General features: G+C 44.9%; 1 protein-coding gene across 7 annotated transcripts in view; it reads left to right on the top strand.

The window, feature by feature from the left end:
- The window catches only part of CERS3 (ceramide synthase 3), a 54,093-nt gene extending 42,131 nt beyond the window's left edge, over positions 1-11,962 (top strand). For all 7 annotated transcript variants that reach the window (XM_040569712.1, XM_040569713.1, XM_040569714.1 and 4 more), the window contains one exon: positions 8,436-11,962. In XM_040569712.1, coding sequence (XP_040425646.1) covers positions 8,436-8,567 — 132 coding nt within the window. In that variant the 3' untranslated portion in view covers positions 8,568-11,962. The remainder of the gene's footprint in view (positions 1-8,435) is intronic.
- The last annotated feature ends 5,140 nt before the right edge of the window (positions 11,963-17,102 follow it).

Here is a 17,102-nt window from a genome sequence, read left to right as displayed (position 1 = left end):
ACAGGAAAGCAAAGCTGTATTAAGTCATATGTCAGCTCAGTTGAATTACAGATGTTGAATTAAACATGTAGAACTTGGAGGTTCATCAACTTTGTAGTATTATTTATTAGAAAATTATCCCCCCTCCCCCCCCCCCCCCCCCATTTGGACTCACTTTTTATTCTCTCTCTTGTTTATTATCTCTTTTATTTGTGTCGGTGGTTGCTGCGCTGACTAGTAGCTTTCATCTCTGTACTGCGAGCTGTTTCCATATGTGCAGGTGCTGTGGAATTTGTCTTTACATTGAAAAGTGGAGACCTAGTCAATATGGTTGTAGGTATTTAAATGAAAATATTCTTAAGGTAGAGTTAAGGTATAAGATGTAGGATATTCTGATTTTAATGAAATAAACATTTAAGAATCACGCTGAAGGATGGAAATAAATATTTGAAAATCCAAAAATCTAAATGTCAACAGATCAGAAAACACGAAAATCCCAGATTCAGCTGTGAATTACTTTTTATGTATCTGTACCTTGCAGAAGAAATCCATTTAGTTGTGTGGAAGTAAATTACTCAGAACCTAAAAGGCCCAAATGTATATCCTTGGACTTGTATACCTTGGGGCTTAGTCCCTGCTTGTTATTTATTTGTAGGTATTTTAATGAACATCTCTGTCCAGGTTCACACACCACACAGGAGTTGGAATTTATAATTTTTTACTCTGAGTTGACTTTTATTTGGTGGCAGATCTTACTATGCTCAGAACGATGTGGTTCAGAGTTTGTCAGCAGATACAACGGTCTTCTTCAGTTGTCATTCTGCATGACTTTAACTATAGCCAGTGCAGGCTTAAAACAAAGCAGGTAAATAGCCAGCCAGGTCTGAGACAGCAGACTCCTGGGAAGGGTAAGGTATTTGCAGTGAGGGAGATCACACTACAGCTGTGCTGGCTGCATCAGTACCACGTAGTCACCGTCAGTGTCCTGGAGAGCCCGGCTTGCCCTGCTGCCACTGCAGGGGTCAGGTATGTTGGTCTGCTGCAGCAACAGGGAACGGATAAGCTGCTCGGCAGTCTGCACTACTGCTTTCCTACTGGCAGCAGGAGCAGAGAGCTTAGCTTCCAGGATTAATTAGTTTTAGTCTTGCCCAGGCAACGGCAAAATTGAAATCCCCTTGTGCTGCTGAGAAACCTGAAGTCAGCGTTGTACCCGGCTGAACTCAGCTGGTCTGATCGTCTCCCACCCCCTGCACAGACACAGAACCAAGAAGGAGCCTGAACTAATACAGGCTGTTCTGGCCTACTTCTGCCTGTGGTAAGGCGCAGCAGGCATGTATCATGCAATTGAAAAGTGACTGCAGTACTGGAAAGAACAGCATTAGAGCTGAATTTGAGTAGCCTCCTAATGCAAAGGAAAGGAAAACAGCTTTGTGATGAAATTCGCAGATGCTTACGTAGTTGAAGTTGAGAATTTTAATAGAGCCAGAGGAAAATTCACAACGTCTGTAAACAATACACGAAATAATCCAGTACATGTAATTTCTTTTGTTAACAAGAGATCCTAACCCCTGGAGATCTGAAGAAAAACGGGTTGAGGCAGGATTGCATGGGGCAGCCTTTCTCTCTGGCAAGCCAAATGGCCTGGGGGAGCCAGCCCCAGAAAAGGGGCCCTCAGCCCCCCCAACCCTCCTCCTTCCTCCACGTGAGGGCATCTTCCAGGCTGCTCCCAGCACAGCTGCCTTTGGGCCACTCATGGTGGGCATCACAGAGGCTCGCTGAGGTCACAGTGGCCACCGCTGCCCCGCCTTTGCCCCGGGCCCTATAAAACAGGCCCCCCTGCAGCTGGCCCGCCACTTGCTCAGCTGCTCGGTCCTCTGAGAGCCAGCGTACGCGGCAGGAAGAAGGCTAGAGAAGGAGCAAGGCGAGCGGCAGCCCTCCTCGGTGTGAGGAAGCACCGAGAAGGATGGCAGCTAACGAGAGGAAGATGTGTCGTGGGCAGAGGGACGGCACCCCCGGCACAAAAGACACCAGTGCCCGGGGGACGTCTGGTGCCCGGCCCACAGACAGATATCAGCGATATCATTGGCACCGCAGCGATGCGGGGAGCAGGCCAGCCCCTCAAACATCCAGCAGCGGGGGGCCTGGGCCTAACCAGCGGTGCCATGGTGGTGTGGAGCGAAGGTGGGAGCGTGATGCAGAGAGCCGTGGGGAGCAGAGGCGTGCCTACCGGCCAGAATACAGCGTGAGACCCAGCCACGGCCGGAAAATAGACGGCGGCGTTGAATCCATGCCTGGAAACGAACCGGACAGCGGCATGGGGCCTCAACGTGGAACTGGGCGACCCCCTGGTTCGGCACCGTGGCCGGAGAACACACCTGATGGGAGGCACCCCGTGTGGGCAGTCCCAGGCAAGGACCGGCTTGTCCTCCTGCCTCACACCGTGGAGCCCGTGGAGGTGGGTCCACAAGAAGAGGCGGAGGAGCCCATGGAAGTGGATCCACCTCGGCCACATCAGACCTGGGACTACCCCGGCAGGTCTTTGCTCTGTGCCATCAGAGAACACTAACGGCTTCTCAGCAGGGCCCGGCGAGCTCCCTACTCGTCATCGCTCAGGCTCCATCGCAAGCATTAGCTTGGAGCCACCAAACACCCGGCAATAAAGAACTCTTGCCGATTCTCAGGGGTTGTGTGAGTGCTTCTTTCCCATCCGCCAGCCCTTGTGCGAGAGGTGGCAGCCCTTCTGCACAGAGCCTCGAGGAAGAGTACAAGAGAGGACCCAGCTCCATTCGGGCTGCTGCGCTGGGGTGACAGGAGGAGTCCCCGAGGGCCACCATGCGCCTTTGACATTTGTTAAAATAGACCGAGGGGTGAAAGTAGTAGCGTGTAAGCAATTATAGGTGGCTAATTTCTTATATTAAGAGTGAGTTTCTGTATCTGAGTAATTGGTAACGACAGCCATGGAGAAGGCTGAGGTACTCAGCAACTTCTTTGCCTCCGTCTGCACTGGTAGACGGGCTTCCCACGTCTTTCATTTCCCTGAACCCACAGATGGAGGCTGGGGGATCAAAGTCCCACCCACTGTAAGTGAAGAGCACATTCGAGACCACCTGATGAATCTAAACAGGTACAAGTCCGTGGGACCTGATGGCATGAATCCCAGGGTCCTGAGGGAACTGGCTGATGGAGTTGCCAAGCTTCTCTCCATCATAGCTGAAAAGTCCTGGCAGTCGGGCGATGTCCGTGGTGAGTGGAAAAATGGAACCGACATGCCCCTACTCTTCAACAATTAAAACAAAGGGTTGGACAAAGAGCACTACTCTTCAACAGTTAAAACAATTAGGACGCATTCCTTCTCAGAAAGAGCGGTCAGGCATTGGGACAGGTTGCCCAGGGAAGTGGTGGAGTCACCGTCCCTGGGGGTGTTCAAGGAAAGGTTGGATGTGGTGCCTGGGGACATGGCTTAGTGGGTGACATTGGTGGTAGGGGAATGGTTGGACCAGATGATCTTGAAGGTCTTTTCCAACCTTAATTTTTCTATGATTTTATGATCCTCTCTTCTGTTTAGCTGAAAGAGGAGATGCACAAACATCCCCCCACCACCGTACTCCCAAACTGACACCATGAATATGTAAAGCAGAGACTAGGCTACTGCTTTCATAATGCCAAATGAAGTTATTGCATGTCTCAAAAAGTGTGTGCTTTTGTCAACGAGAAGCTGGATTGGAAGATGAATGATGAAACAAATGTAGTAATCAAACTTCCCTGCAGAAACCTCTTCTGCTCAGGTCTGAATTTCCCTTGAAATGGTGAAGGTCAGCCAGATACTTTTTCTCCACGATGCCTCAGTGGGTATTTCTGTTTTGGAGCATGTCATTACAGTAACAGCTTACATTTTGAGATCTCAACTTGACAATCGGCACTGTGCCATATTGAGCTAACAATATATTTCGCTAGCAAGTGCCCTTCCCCTACTGAGTATGTCGAAGGCACGTTGCTAACGCTTCCTCAGTGTTTATAGGATCAATCTACGTTGCTACAATATATTTTTGCCTGTTTTTTAATACTGTTTGGCACTGCCTTTCCCTCTGCTCTTGCACTTTCCACTTTAACTACCGAGTAGCAGATAAAAAGCTATGGCTGTGCTGCTACCGCAGCATCCCTATGGATAACGGTGCCACGTGCCCCAGTGAAGTGGAGCAGAAGAAGGGCGGTGTCTGCCCAGTCCATTTCTCCACCAGTGAGTGTCAGGATGAGATGTTACCACCAGCATGCAGGAACAGGAACCTAGCACTTGTCTGCCTTCCAGCACAGCCACGTCTTCCTCCCAGTGTTCTCATCAGCTGAAGCAGAAAGAGTGCAGTGCAAAGGCTTGTCAAGAGGGAAGTGATTTCTGAGTGCTTTATTGAGACACACTTGCACAGTTAGGAGAAATGTGCTGTTAGTTTAGATGGATATTTGACCAATGTTTGTCTGCTTACAGGAGGCTGGGAAGTGGCCTCTGAAGTTTGCTTCTCTCGTAATTTCAAGTCTTTTTCCTTGGTGAAGTCTCTTGGAAGGTCTTTGTTCATGTAATAAGATGCAGCGCTAATCACTTGAATGATAAAAATTTGAACAGTAGTGAAATGCAAGAAGCCAAAACTACCTTAACATATACGGTTCATTTAACTAAAAGAGGCAGACTGAGCAGCAGGTGGAAGGGTTAAACAAAAGGAAAAAAGATTATAAAAGTTTGCGGCTTTGGCTTCACTACAAATGGCTCTCTTGCAGACTTTATAGCATTAGTGTTGCTTCTCATAAACCTTGAAACCATTCATCCATTTAGAAAGATTAAATTGGTTAGTCATCCAGAACATAAAATATACACATCTCCATTTTGTCTGTTACCCCCAAACCGTCTCAAGTATAATAAATTCAGCTGATGCCATTAAACCAAAGTGTTGAGTATTAATGATGGCCTCAGTTGCATTTACAGTTTGCCAGTTCTTGCGTTTCTGATAGTATATTCATCTGTTGTTGCTCAGGGACAGTAAGCAGAGAGTCTTTGAGTTGGAAAACACAACTATAACTTATGATGTGAGAATGTCAGAGAAAACATCTTGATACTGAAGAAGGGAAAAAATCCTAGAAATGCTATATATATTGCCATCCTTGGAACGTGAAAGTTGTCAGAGACAAAAACTTCAGATTTTATTTCTTAATATGCTTATAATTGTATATTAAACAGTTGCAAAGGCAGGTTTATTTGGTTTGCCAGTTACAGACGAAACTGTAGCTATTCAAAGTTCTGTTGTAACTTCTGTTGCATTCCTGTCGCTTAAAAACGCTAGAAAAAACAGCCAGACTCTTCTAAAGCAATGATTTTTAGAGGCACTCGGTCATGAAGTAGGTTCATGATTAAACAGACAGTAAAAACTTAGATTTGATTTAGCAGCATTTCTTCTTGATCCGTATCAGGATTCAGAAGTAGCACTCTTTCCAAGATAAAAGCAAATTTACTCTATAATGATTGTTTCAGCCTACAAAGAAACGTAACTTCTGCTTCTTCAAAATCTGTAAGACGTTATCTCAAATACAAGGATTTCCAGTGTGCTGGAAGGTAACACAAGTTTTTCGATTACTACACATAGTGCCTTTTATCAGACCATCTCATTTTGCAACATTAAAACTGGGAAGCAAATCCTGTCCGAGCTTCCCCTTCCATGCTGGAACTGCCAGCTTGTTCCTGTAGAAAACAGGAGCAGATGTCGTTATCAGCAGCCATTCAAAGGAACGCAGATTGCCAGCTGTTGTCAAGCATATGCTTGAGGACCATCAACGTCTGAGGTCCACCAACAAGGCGCACAAAATGAAATATGTGCTCATGAATGTCACTGACTCCAAGGCCATTCACAAGGAGCACAACAGCTCTCCTCCCCCGTTGTTCTCCATGTTTTCAGCCTCACTGCTCAAGAAGATGAGTACTTTCCGTGGGTGCAGCAGATCCTACATCACAGGCTGTATTGTGGTTTGATTTTGCACTTTTTTTCAGAAACATTTCTGGTGGCAAAAATGTAACACCTACTCCTCCTCCCCCCTCCCCGCCCAAGCATTTGTCTTTAACTGCAAATACAAATTACAAAACCACCAGGAGCAACAGAGGTGATCTGAAAGAGGCAGAACCTCATAAATCGTGTGGGAAAGGCTGTCTTTCCTTTTCTCTAACTGATGGCATGCCAAGTTTATTTTACAGTATTTACAATAAGTTTTGCTTGTTTTGATACCCTTTGTACATTGTTAGGGAAAAAGCAAAAGAAAAGCTCCAGGAGGTTTATATTTTCTGATGAGACAGAGTTTAATCTTTAATTTTCTTTCTAGTCCTATATGTTGTACTAGAAATGTAATATATAAAGGGATATGAGATTGCAATTGGATGAGTTAGTACTGAGCTGTCCTATAATTTATCTGCATGAATTTTGTGCTTAAGAAGGACCCCCAGACCAGCAGGCTAAGAGTTGCTGTTTCATTCAGAGAGCAGATACAGGACAAGCAGGAACAACACTGGTTTCTCCTTTCTGCATCTCATCCCTGACCTTGGCACATTGCTCCGGGTGCCAGAAAAGCATGCTGTCTGTGCCTGTTTAGTTGAGGTCCAGGCAGCTGACATGGGAAACAAATTTATCCATGAAGGAATGGTCCCCGGTGCGGCTGTACAGGCAGCCTGCAGATTGTCTGCACGAGGGCTGACGTACCTGTCAGATCCAGCACACGGCTCTGGGGCAGCTTGCTCTGCTATGAAGAAAAGCCTCCTGTCCCTCAGCAGACAGCCCTGAAGGCCAAGCACCCTCGCGTTACAAAAAGACACCACGATAGCTGCAGTCCTCAACGTGTGAACGTTGATACCACCAACAGCTGGTTGTGAAACTTTGTGAGTTCCCATTAATACACTGGATGCTCTGGTGCTAATAAATTGTCAGCCAAGGTGTGAGGGGCCAGGTTTTGATCCCCAGCTCCACAGAAACTCATGACTTTAGGTGAGAGGTTATCTATTACATAATGAGATACTGGAGAGGGAATGACTATTGCCCATCTCTTATAGTACAAAAACTAGAGGGCTTCCTGTGAGTCTATCAGGTGCTGATCCCCAAATCAACAAGATGCTGCTGTGTGTCTCTTTTGCCCTGGAGTGTTGTGCACATTAAAACACCGCATTGTATTCAGGATAGGCTAGCCAAGATGTTTGGGTTTTAATGCCAAAGCCTTGATTGAAGCAAAGTCCTGAGCACGTTATAGGGTCTCATGTTATCGTAGGAAGTGAGAAATAAAAGAGTGGAATGGTACATTTTCTGTACCATGACAAACAGCACACATTTATCTTATCTCTCCCTAAGGGTTGCTGTGAAATACCTGGGTAGACACAATGTCTTTTCTCTGTGTTGTGGAAACATTGCTCAGAAAGTGCCATGTTTGATTGTTTGGGGAGGAACTATGATTGTCAAATGTTAGAAGCTGTTCCTATAGAGGTGGGAAGGGATTTTCTCACGGCCAGACATCTTTGGATCCCTCTTTCATCCCTGCTAATGAAGCAACCATCCCCTCCTCCCTGGCAATTCCCTTAGCAGGACGATGTATCCAAGATGTATACCATAGATGTATAGAGACGTAGCCTTCTCTTTGCAAATGTTGATATGATTTATACATCTTTGGGCAAGAAATAGTATTTTGGAGTTGGTACATCTCTCTGAGTGACGTTAATACAGGGAGATGCTGGCACAATCAGTCACTGTTTAGTTTATCCCTGTCTCAGCTACTGTGTCTGAGTGAATGTATTCATCATATTTAGCTTTTGTACAATATTCTTTTAATCTTCCCTGCACTTTGCAATTGTTAATTAATCCCACAGCACCCAGAGATTACTATTAATGCTTTCCAAGGGAAAGCAGAAACAAGCAAGAAGAGGTCAAATGACTGGGCCAGGGTTGTGGAGGCAATTTTGTCTAAAGAACATTAGGTTCTGCAAGATTAAAGTGGTGTTAACTGGCCTGTCCTTGGATGTCAGCCTCCATCTTCTTGGGAGGTGGTTTGGGGGGGCAGTTCTGATAGTCTCGTGTTCAGAGCTCCCCTTTCATTTGCTTCCTTTCGAACACTATTTCCTGAGGGAAACGGAGGACAGAGTTTTGTCTTCAGAGGACAATGGGGAATTTCCAAGGAGGCAGAACGTCTCATTATCTGAAACTTTTATGTACCATCTTTTCATCTTGCAATTACAAATGAAAGCACCTGACTAATTAACTGGCTGTTTCTTCAAAGTCATTGTAAAGATCCGGATACCCAGTTCATATTAAAAATAAATAACTTGCTCGTCTGGCACCCATAGCCCAGACAAGGTCTGCACTGCGCTGATAACAGCAATCTGGTAACTTACCTGACAGTAAGTGCTGCAAATATAGAATGTGCTCACGGTGCTTTGTTCTCCACAGGACTTGAAAGACGACCGGAGTGATGAAGAAGAAGAAGATTCTGTTACGGATAATGAAGAGGAGTCCACAAAGAATGGCAATAAGAACGGCTGTGGGTCAAGCAAACATCTCCTAAACAGCAGTCACCAGTAGCCCCCTCCCGTCCCACCTCCTGCAGTGATTTCCACTCTGTTTTTAACCCAACCTACAGGATAGAACTTAAGTCAAAAGGCTTATGAGAGACTGTGATTGATTTATTGTTGGCTACTGGACCTGGAAAAAAGCCCAGCTTACAGGACAGGCAAAAATTGCATAACATGACAAAACGTGTTAATGGCCCACTTTCTGAATAGTTGCTTAATGTTCGAAGAGGTGTTTGGACACACTGACTGCACCACTTACAGTGCTTAACAAGGTGAAAGTGTCAGGTCATTTAGTGTTGATTCTAACATGGCTTTTCAATCTGATATAAGACATATTTCACCAAGCAGCTTCATTCATAGGTGTTTCATGGTAGGTAGGTAGTGTGAACTCCATTAGGAAACAAAATTACTCAATATGGCAAAATTTGACAGTGGTGTACAACAACTAGCATTGTAGTCTCTACTCTTTGATTTAAAACCTCATCCAAATGGCTATTTTTTGCAAGTTAGATCTCATGTTCTGGAGGCCAGTGGAAGCTAACATGGAGGAAGTCGAGCTATTTGCTTCTGAAGAGCTTGCTTCACAGCAGTAGTATGGTTTACATCCAAAGTGTGCTTGCTGTATGATAGACAGTTCAAATACTGTGTTTGGAGATTTACCAGTCAAGAGATTTACCGGTTTTGAGATTTACCAGTCAAGAAAATCACAAGAATCAGCCCCAATTCTCCCCTGAGCTCCAGGTTTCAAAAACGTCTTTAATCTCAGTCATTTTGGCCGTAGGCCCACTGTTAGAACAGAAGGTGCAGTGTGGAGGGAAAATAGTGAATGAAAATTGGGTCCTCTCACAGGTTCTTTTGTGCTTCTTATTTGCCTTTAACACTGCTGAACTTCCTGGATCCTGACACATCTACAGCCCAGAAGATTAAGAATGAAAGAGCAGAGATGGAAATACAGGTTCTGATATCAAATGAACACACAGCACTTTTTGAAAACAGTGAATGACATCAGCTAGAGCCAAAAGTGGATGCGAGCATGGGGCTGAGACCACATAGCGGTGTTAGGGCCATAAGAAGTGGAAGAACCTCTTCTTACCAAACATGCTTCATGAGCTGGCACCTTTGTTCTAATGCTAGTATAGCAGCATTTTTAGTCCTGGCACTTTCCAAGGAGAGCCTGGATCTTTTAAACAGCGCAGTGCCCATCTCAATTCCAGATGCGTTTATCTCCCAAGGTCCTAAATGATTTGTCATAAGTTTTACGGGTTGGAAGCTCTCCGTGTGGTTCTGTGGTAGCTGAGATAATCTGGTGAACTAAATCCAGCAGCTTGATAAAGACAAGGAGGACCACTGCTAAAACATCCTCGGTGCAGAGCTGTTGGTTCGGAAAGGCTCTTTTCCCCTTAAGGCTGCCCAGGCAGGAACTCGGTGACCTTCAGGAAGCACTAGATGTCTGACTTTTTTTCTCAAGATTTCCTTGGCAAAGCAGGATGTAATTCAGCAACCGAAGCATTTGAAAGAATGGGAAGTGTTTGGGACCTCAGATATGAAGAAAAAAGTGTTTTCTGCACAGTTACAAAAAGTGTAGGAGTACTTTGTAAGGGAGGCTAGTGGCGTTAAAATATCTACGTCCGGTCTCTGCAGCTGTTGATCTAGGCTGTGTTTAATTTTTTACTTACATTGTGGACCACGTAATACCCCAGATCTTTGCATTTACCACAAAGACAATTACACTGAGAGGAGTACGGTGTGCACTTCTGAGAAGGCTGGGAACTGTGCAGTGGCAGGAGGGGAGTCCTGTGCCAGTGCTTGTAGTTAAGTGGTGCTGCTCGTGCTGAGCAGGCAGAATTCCCTCCGTAGTTGTTGCGTGTGTTTCCATATACAGCTGTAGAGGATACCTTAAATACTGCAGTGTGGATTTATTGGAAGTGTAAGTACTTATTACATCATCCAAAGCAACTGGTAAGTTTGGCAGGATCACAGCTGCTTATCGGGCCCTGTTTGTTGCATACATGAAAAGAACTGCCTTTCCCTGAGAAAATGTAGAACCATCGTGGAGGTTTTACGCTCCCTTTAAAAGCAGTGGAGACAAGAACGCTTTCTACAAGACCTAGCGGGGTTTGGGGAGATGGCCAGGGTATTATCATTTGATTTTGATGCCAGTAAGTTTTTTTGCTGTGAATAGGAAAGGAATTCATGAAAGGAAACACGAAGAATGACGCTGTCACAGGAGCAAGCCTCTGAACAACTACTGAGTTTTAAGCTGGAATTTACAGTCTCATTGAGGCCAAATCCTGCCCTTCCTGCTTGGACAAGTCTCCCACTGAAGCCAATTATCTCTGCTGGAGTTTTGCCTAGGTAAAATTTTGGATTGCAGATACCCAACGTAATTACAAGACCTGTTGTTTTAAATCATTGTGAAACTAGGGTCTTAAAGGAAGAGTAACAGGCAGATAAATACCTTCAAACGTAAAATGTTGAGGCATGTATTGGGTTAGTACAGAAGAATATGGAAGGAAACGTCCTGAAGACAAAGATTATGACTAAGTTCAGTAAACAAGTAACTATGTGGCATTGCAGTTAGGGGGTACGGAAGGTAAGAAGGTCAAGGAAGGCCATTCCAGGGGGTTGATCTAGTGGCCAAGCAATGAGACCTAAAAATTCTCAACATAAACCACCAGGTACTGGGGATAAACACACACAGTACAGAAAGAAGTGGGAACAGATTGTCACAGCTGGACTGGACACGTGTCCTGTGTTAACATCACATTTGTCATTCCCAAAGTTACGCACTTCATTTTCCACTACAAACTTACAGAAACTCAGGAACAAGAAGCTGAGGTTGTGGGGAGCACAGCTCATGCTAAAGCAACTAACGCCACAGTGCTCTGAGGTTTTCAGTCTATTCAGTGCCTTTAACATTTTTAAAAAAATGATTAGTGTCTCAACGTGCAAGTGCAAAATGGCTGGAGGTAGTGCACGTGAGCACAAGGTGATAGAGTAATGCATCATTTTGACCGTTTCACAAAGTGGGTCCTGCTTTAATGCTTTGACGCTGTGTACTTGATTTTGCTGTCACTTTGACCATGCCAAAATATTTATGATAGAATTATAGACTGAAAATGAAGTTCTAGCCCATTAGAAACAGCAGAAACTTCTGTTCCATGTAATTCCTCTGAATTTTGTTCAGGTATTCCTGTCGGTGTTTACTCTGCCGCCTCTATGCCTGTTTACCATACAGATTTACCGATCTACTCTGGATTTGATTTGCAGATCTCCTTTACTCCACAGAACTCACTTTGTCAGTTTGTATCATTCCGTATAGTTATCTTTTTTTGTTCTTAATGCCACTGAATTTGTCCAGTCGGATATGCTACACACTATAAATAAAATCTTTTTTTAAAATAATGTCTGTGTAAGGATTTCCTTGGTTTCACTGCCGGGCCGTGTTCTCCTCTCTGCTTTCCTTTCCCTCCCAGTATTCCAGGGAGGGCCCATTCAGGAATTCTCTTCCAAGTTTTTCCATAGCCTGGGAAAGGCTTTTCAGCCACTTTTCACGAAGAGTTTGCTCCTGAGCTGGTCTGGTTGACAACTGGACAATCCATCCCCTTCTTAAAGGGTAACAGCGAGTGCTGTTGTATGGGATTTCTGTCTTGGCAGGTCAGAGATTAAGAACAAGTTTGCAGGATGCACAGCAAGTCAAACTTCGCCACCTCAGAGCAAACAGTGTAAGTGTGTTAACTCTTATAGAAAGAGACATTTGCCAAATGATGTTTTAATTACAGGTAAATTTGAGAAATTCTTTTTTTTTTTTCCTGGACAATTCATAAATGGAGAGAAAGCAAATTTAATGTCTGTATCATCCATCATTTGGATTATTCAAGATTTATGCTTTCACTGAAGTACTCAAAAGTGATCCTGTGTACATTAGGAGTTACTCTAAAATGCCAACACGTTTTTGTGTTGTTACTCACGTTTTTTGTTGTGCATAATGAAAATGATTTTGAAGTTGTGTATTGAGAAGTACTAGATTAACATGCAAATGCAGAGATAATCAGAGATGATTCTTTTTTTTTTTCTTTTTTCCCCCAGGAGTGCTTATGTCCATGCATAGTGTGAGGTGCTACCACCCAGTTAGATTAGGCTGTGGGATTACAACCTAAATGCATGGTCGTAAGCACAATTAGATAGCTCAGGCATGGAACTTAAGCTGATAGAACAGGAAAGATCTACTGAAAGTGAGGGACCTATGATGATTTGTATCAGCTGAAAAGCTGTTCCATATTTCTTACTCTTTCCATTTCTGCCCACCTAGTTGGGAAGAGCACAGGAGTTCTGACTTCTCTTCCCAGGCCTCTGTTTCCAGACAAATGGGAGGGAAGGTGTTTAAATGCAAATAATGAACTGCAGCAAGATACTTTGGTTTTATTATTATCCAAATTCATTTTTTAAGCTTATGAGTAAGAATAGATAGAAAACAAATCGAACAGGGATCTGTGAGTTTTGGCTACAAGCAACTTGCAAACTGTGAAGAAAAATAATAAAAAAAAAAATCTTGCTGATTTAGAAAGAAAAACACCATCTCCACAGGCACTTCCCCCAGCTGTGGGTTAGAAGAACAACAGATAATCAGCGGGCAGAAATGAAAGTCCATGCTGAGAATCAGAACACAGCCTAGTTGTAAAAAAGCCGAAGAGAGTTGGTGTGATGGCTGTTGGCTGCCCAGGAGCTGGGAGCCTTCGATGTGGAGCAGCAAATGAGCCAAGAATGCATCTCTGAGCTGATTCCATTGGTCATGTTCAAAATCACTGGAAGGGTCTGTGCTCATTTTCCAGTAAGTTTTATGGGCTCCCTCCTGCTCTATCTGTGCTATGTGGAGCCAGGCTTTTGTTTCCTGCCCAGAGGGTTCCAGCTTTGGCTGCCTGAGGTGAGGACCTAGCGTTCAGAAAGATAAACACCTCTGACTTGCTGAAGGCTGCACGGGACATCTGGATTCCCACTGAGAGTGTAATTTCTGCTCATGAAATTACAAAATCTACCTGATGCCCGTGCTGTAGAGGACAGAGAGTAACCAATGTGTGTCAGACAGCAAAGGGGCACGCAAGTGACTGGCACCATAGATGGAGCTGAGCTTTCCTTCACAAATAAGGAGAAGAAAAGTCAGCAGAGGCTTTGGCCAGCTCATCGCACAGGCTTCTCCTGTGGTAGGTATGAAAAAGTCATTTAAAGGCTGCTTTCTCCAGCTCTTTAGGGGGAGCATTTTCTCACTCTGTCTCCACATTTCTGCACAACGCTACTTGTGGTTTACAAGAGTTAACATAAGCAGAACATAAGCAGCAGAAAGAAGGTGAAAGCCCTGATGTCAATACCTTGTCAAAGAATGGGAGACCCAGTCAAGGAAACGGAGGTGATCAAAGCAATGTAATGTTCGCCATGGCTGAGTACAGAGGCTCTGGGAGTTTATATAACTGAAGTAGCCTCTGTAGGATTATTTGAAGTTTCTAGCTTAATAGAAGACAAGGCTGAAGACACAGGTCTAAGCTTCAACATATGATTCTGCAAATACAAAGTCATAACAATCCATGTAGGATAATGTTGTTGATGTTCCAATAGTCCAAAGATTTATGAAAATATCTTCTATTTATTCAGCTGGAAAGAGCCCTGTTCTTCTGGAGTTTTGTTACCCCATAAAGCATTCAGAGGAGACCCCATAATCATTTCAAAGTCAGAAACATTAAGTGGAATAACAAGTATAAACCCTATCCACAGTGACTTTGAAGTGCAAGAAGCATGCCACTGTAGCCATAGAATATTGCTGTGCTTTGAGCTGGGGTGGGAAGAAACAGCTCCCAGGCAGTTGTTTCAGGTGCTGGGAAGTCCATATTTTTCCTAACACAAAAGAAGCTGGTTAAAAAAAAAATAGTTAAAATTGCGCAGTGAAATAGATGATTAAATTCCCACAGAAGTTCACTGGAGCTTTCCCCACGATGCTGATGAGAACTGGATCCAGACTTCAAGTGACTGGATGAAGGGATAACGGCGGCATGGCACTGCCATACAGAAATACCTGCATTCTCCAGCCATCAGGGGCACAATCCCAGCGTTTCCTCCTCCTGTAGCCCAGGGCAAAATCCTCCCCGTGAAGTAAGATCTCCTGTCTGCATGTCACCCACCTAACACAGCTCTGCCTTTGTCTCTGCCCAAACGGCATGTATCTCCAGGCTGCATCAGTCAAAGTCTCAGCAAAAGCTGCCATTGAAGGTAAACCTGTGATCCGAGGCCCAGGTTTCCAGGAAGAGGCAAACGATGAGCTGTGGTTATCACAATATCTTAGTGTGCAAGCGAGAGATGGCTGCTGAGCCTGAGGAGAAAAGGGAGCAGAGACAGACAAGACATAGAAACTGAAGCAAAAAGGTTGAAAAGAGTCACAAAGTGAAGCAGTAACAGGGAGAAAAAAAGCCCCAAGAGAAGGAGGAACAAGGCGGTAGTTCAGTAATGCTGCAGACCAGCCCTTTCCAAGCAGCCCAGGCCAGCTTTGCCTGGTCGCTGTGATGAACTCTCTGTAGCCAGGACAACTCCTTTTCCCCGAGCAGTAGCAGTTTCAGACTGAGCCCAGGCAATGAGTTACCACACAGCAGCAAAGGCAGCAGGATTTGGGAAACCTGGGCAGAAAGTCCGCCTGCTCTCACACTCCTTTAGAAAGTGCCTGGTATGGAAGTGAGGCTCCATGGAGGGGTTCAGCTTTTAGGGTGCTTTTCCTGACTGACTAGGACTCCCGTAGGGTCCTAGATGAACTCCCAGAAGAGTTCTGTGTTTGCTTTCTATAATGAAGAGCTGCTATAGAAGAAAGCTGCTAAAAGGCCTTTCTAGTGCTAATTTATACGGTCAAGTCTCTTGGTTATGTCACAGGCTACATATAATGCATGAAAAGTCCCAGTATTTTAGAAGAAGAATCCATGGGAAGCAGGAGCGAAATCTTATCAGGTTGTGCTAAATCTTATCAGGCTGTGCAAATCCTACCTAGTTCCTTTGTTATTTCAAAGGAGGGATTATTCAGCAACCAAAGAATGTTTCACACATTTCCCCATTGCAAGAGGCAGTGAGGTCAGACAGCAGTTGTGTGCTTGGAGCTTTTTTTCCCATTCGAACTTTTTGGATCTCATGAAGATGGCACTTGAGCAGAGAAAATGACACTACAGGTATAGCCCCTTTGCCTGAAGGACTACCCTATAACCCATACTATGTTCCAGGACAAATACGGCTGCTCTGTCTCTTGTGGGCAATGACTTTTTTTTATTTTTATTTTAATTTCTTTTAACATTTAGGGACTGATCCAAAGCAAATGTCAGAGCTCAGCCATGCCTTGTGAGGTTAGCCCCATATCCTGAGAGACGCAGAGTCCCAGCAGCCAGTCTGTGGCTGAATCCTTGTTCTGTGCCATGGGAGGGCCACGCTCCTTCCGTTGAATGTCAGCGAGAGGAGGACTAATTCCTGCTCTCTAATGCACTGCAGAGCACAGGGAAACCTCCAAGTTTCTTCGGTTAACACATCAGAGCAGATTTTGCTTCCTGCCAAGGGAATGGATGCCCCTCTGTGCTGCTGCATATTAGAAGTGTAGGTGTAAGTGCAAAACACACAGCAAATGGCGTGGTTGGTCGCCAGGGCATGGTAAACAGCACAGGGAACAGGAGAAAACGCCTCATATATGGGAAGTGAACACGCCTCGGGCCTTCCTCCTGGTTCCTAGCTCCCTTTGAAACGCCCCGAGCAGCACTGCTGGTGTGTGCATGCTGCAGGAGGGGTGAGGAAGGAAAACTCCTCTGTGAGTGCTCATGCCACTAAAAAGTGTGCTGTGGGTTACCTGGTTATTGCTGCAAGGGCCCACGAGGTGGCAATAGCAGGACACTGCTCCCTGCTCCGACACGGCTCCCGTGGAACATTTTTGTCCATCTTTTTGCCCTTAAAACAAATAAAAGATATTGTTAAAGATTGGGGTGTGAAAGCGGTTCTTGCAACTAGCAATTTCCCTTTGGTCAGCCTCACGCCACAAAACAAGTGGCTGGAGGGGGGGGGAGGGCGAAGGACTTTAATCTTCTCTGGCTCTGCTTTACTGCTTGTACTTTTTTTTTTATTTTTATCTTTATCGTTTATTTAAACCACGAATTTGTCAAGCCACAGAGTTTGCAGGTGCTAGTGATTGGAGCCCCAGTCTCACCTGGATCTCAAACACCTGCAATGGAAATAAGGATGATGAAACTCTCAGGTGATGAGGGTTACTCTGATGTCCCCCCTTAGGATTCTCTCTGCTCTGAGCATATAAAGGATCCACCTGAAAAAGGGAGCTCTTTTGGGAGGTGCTTAGTGTTTTGTATCTCTGCCAGCAATAAAGCAAAGCTCTAAGGGAAGAGGGGTTTGGGCCAGATTCAGCGTGGGCATGTACGAGGTAGGGATGGGTGGGATATCACCTCCCAAACACAAAAGGGGATGGAGGCTGAGGAGCTGTTGTGTACTGAATCCCTTAAGTCCAAAAAGGCCGGAGCAATCCAAA

This window comes from Cygnus olor, chromosome 11, assembly GCF_009769625.2.
Source record: "Cygnus olor isolate bCygOlo1 chromosome 11, bCygOlo1.pri.v2, whole genome shotgun sequence".
Lineage (NCBI taxonomy): Eukaryota > Metazoa > Chordata > Aves > Anseriformes > Anatidae > Cygnus > Cygnus olor.
Note: the sequence above shows the minus strand (reverse complement) of the source record. Positions and strands in the feature narration are given on the sequence as shown.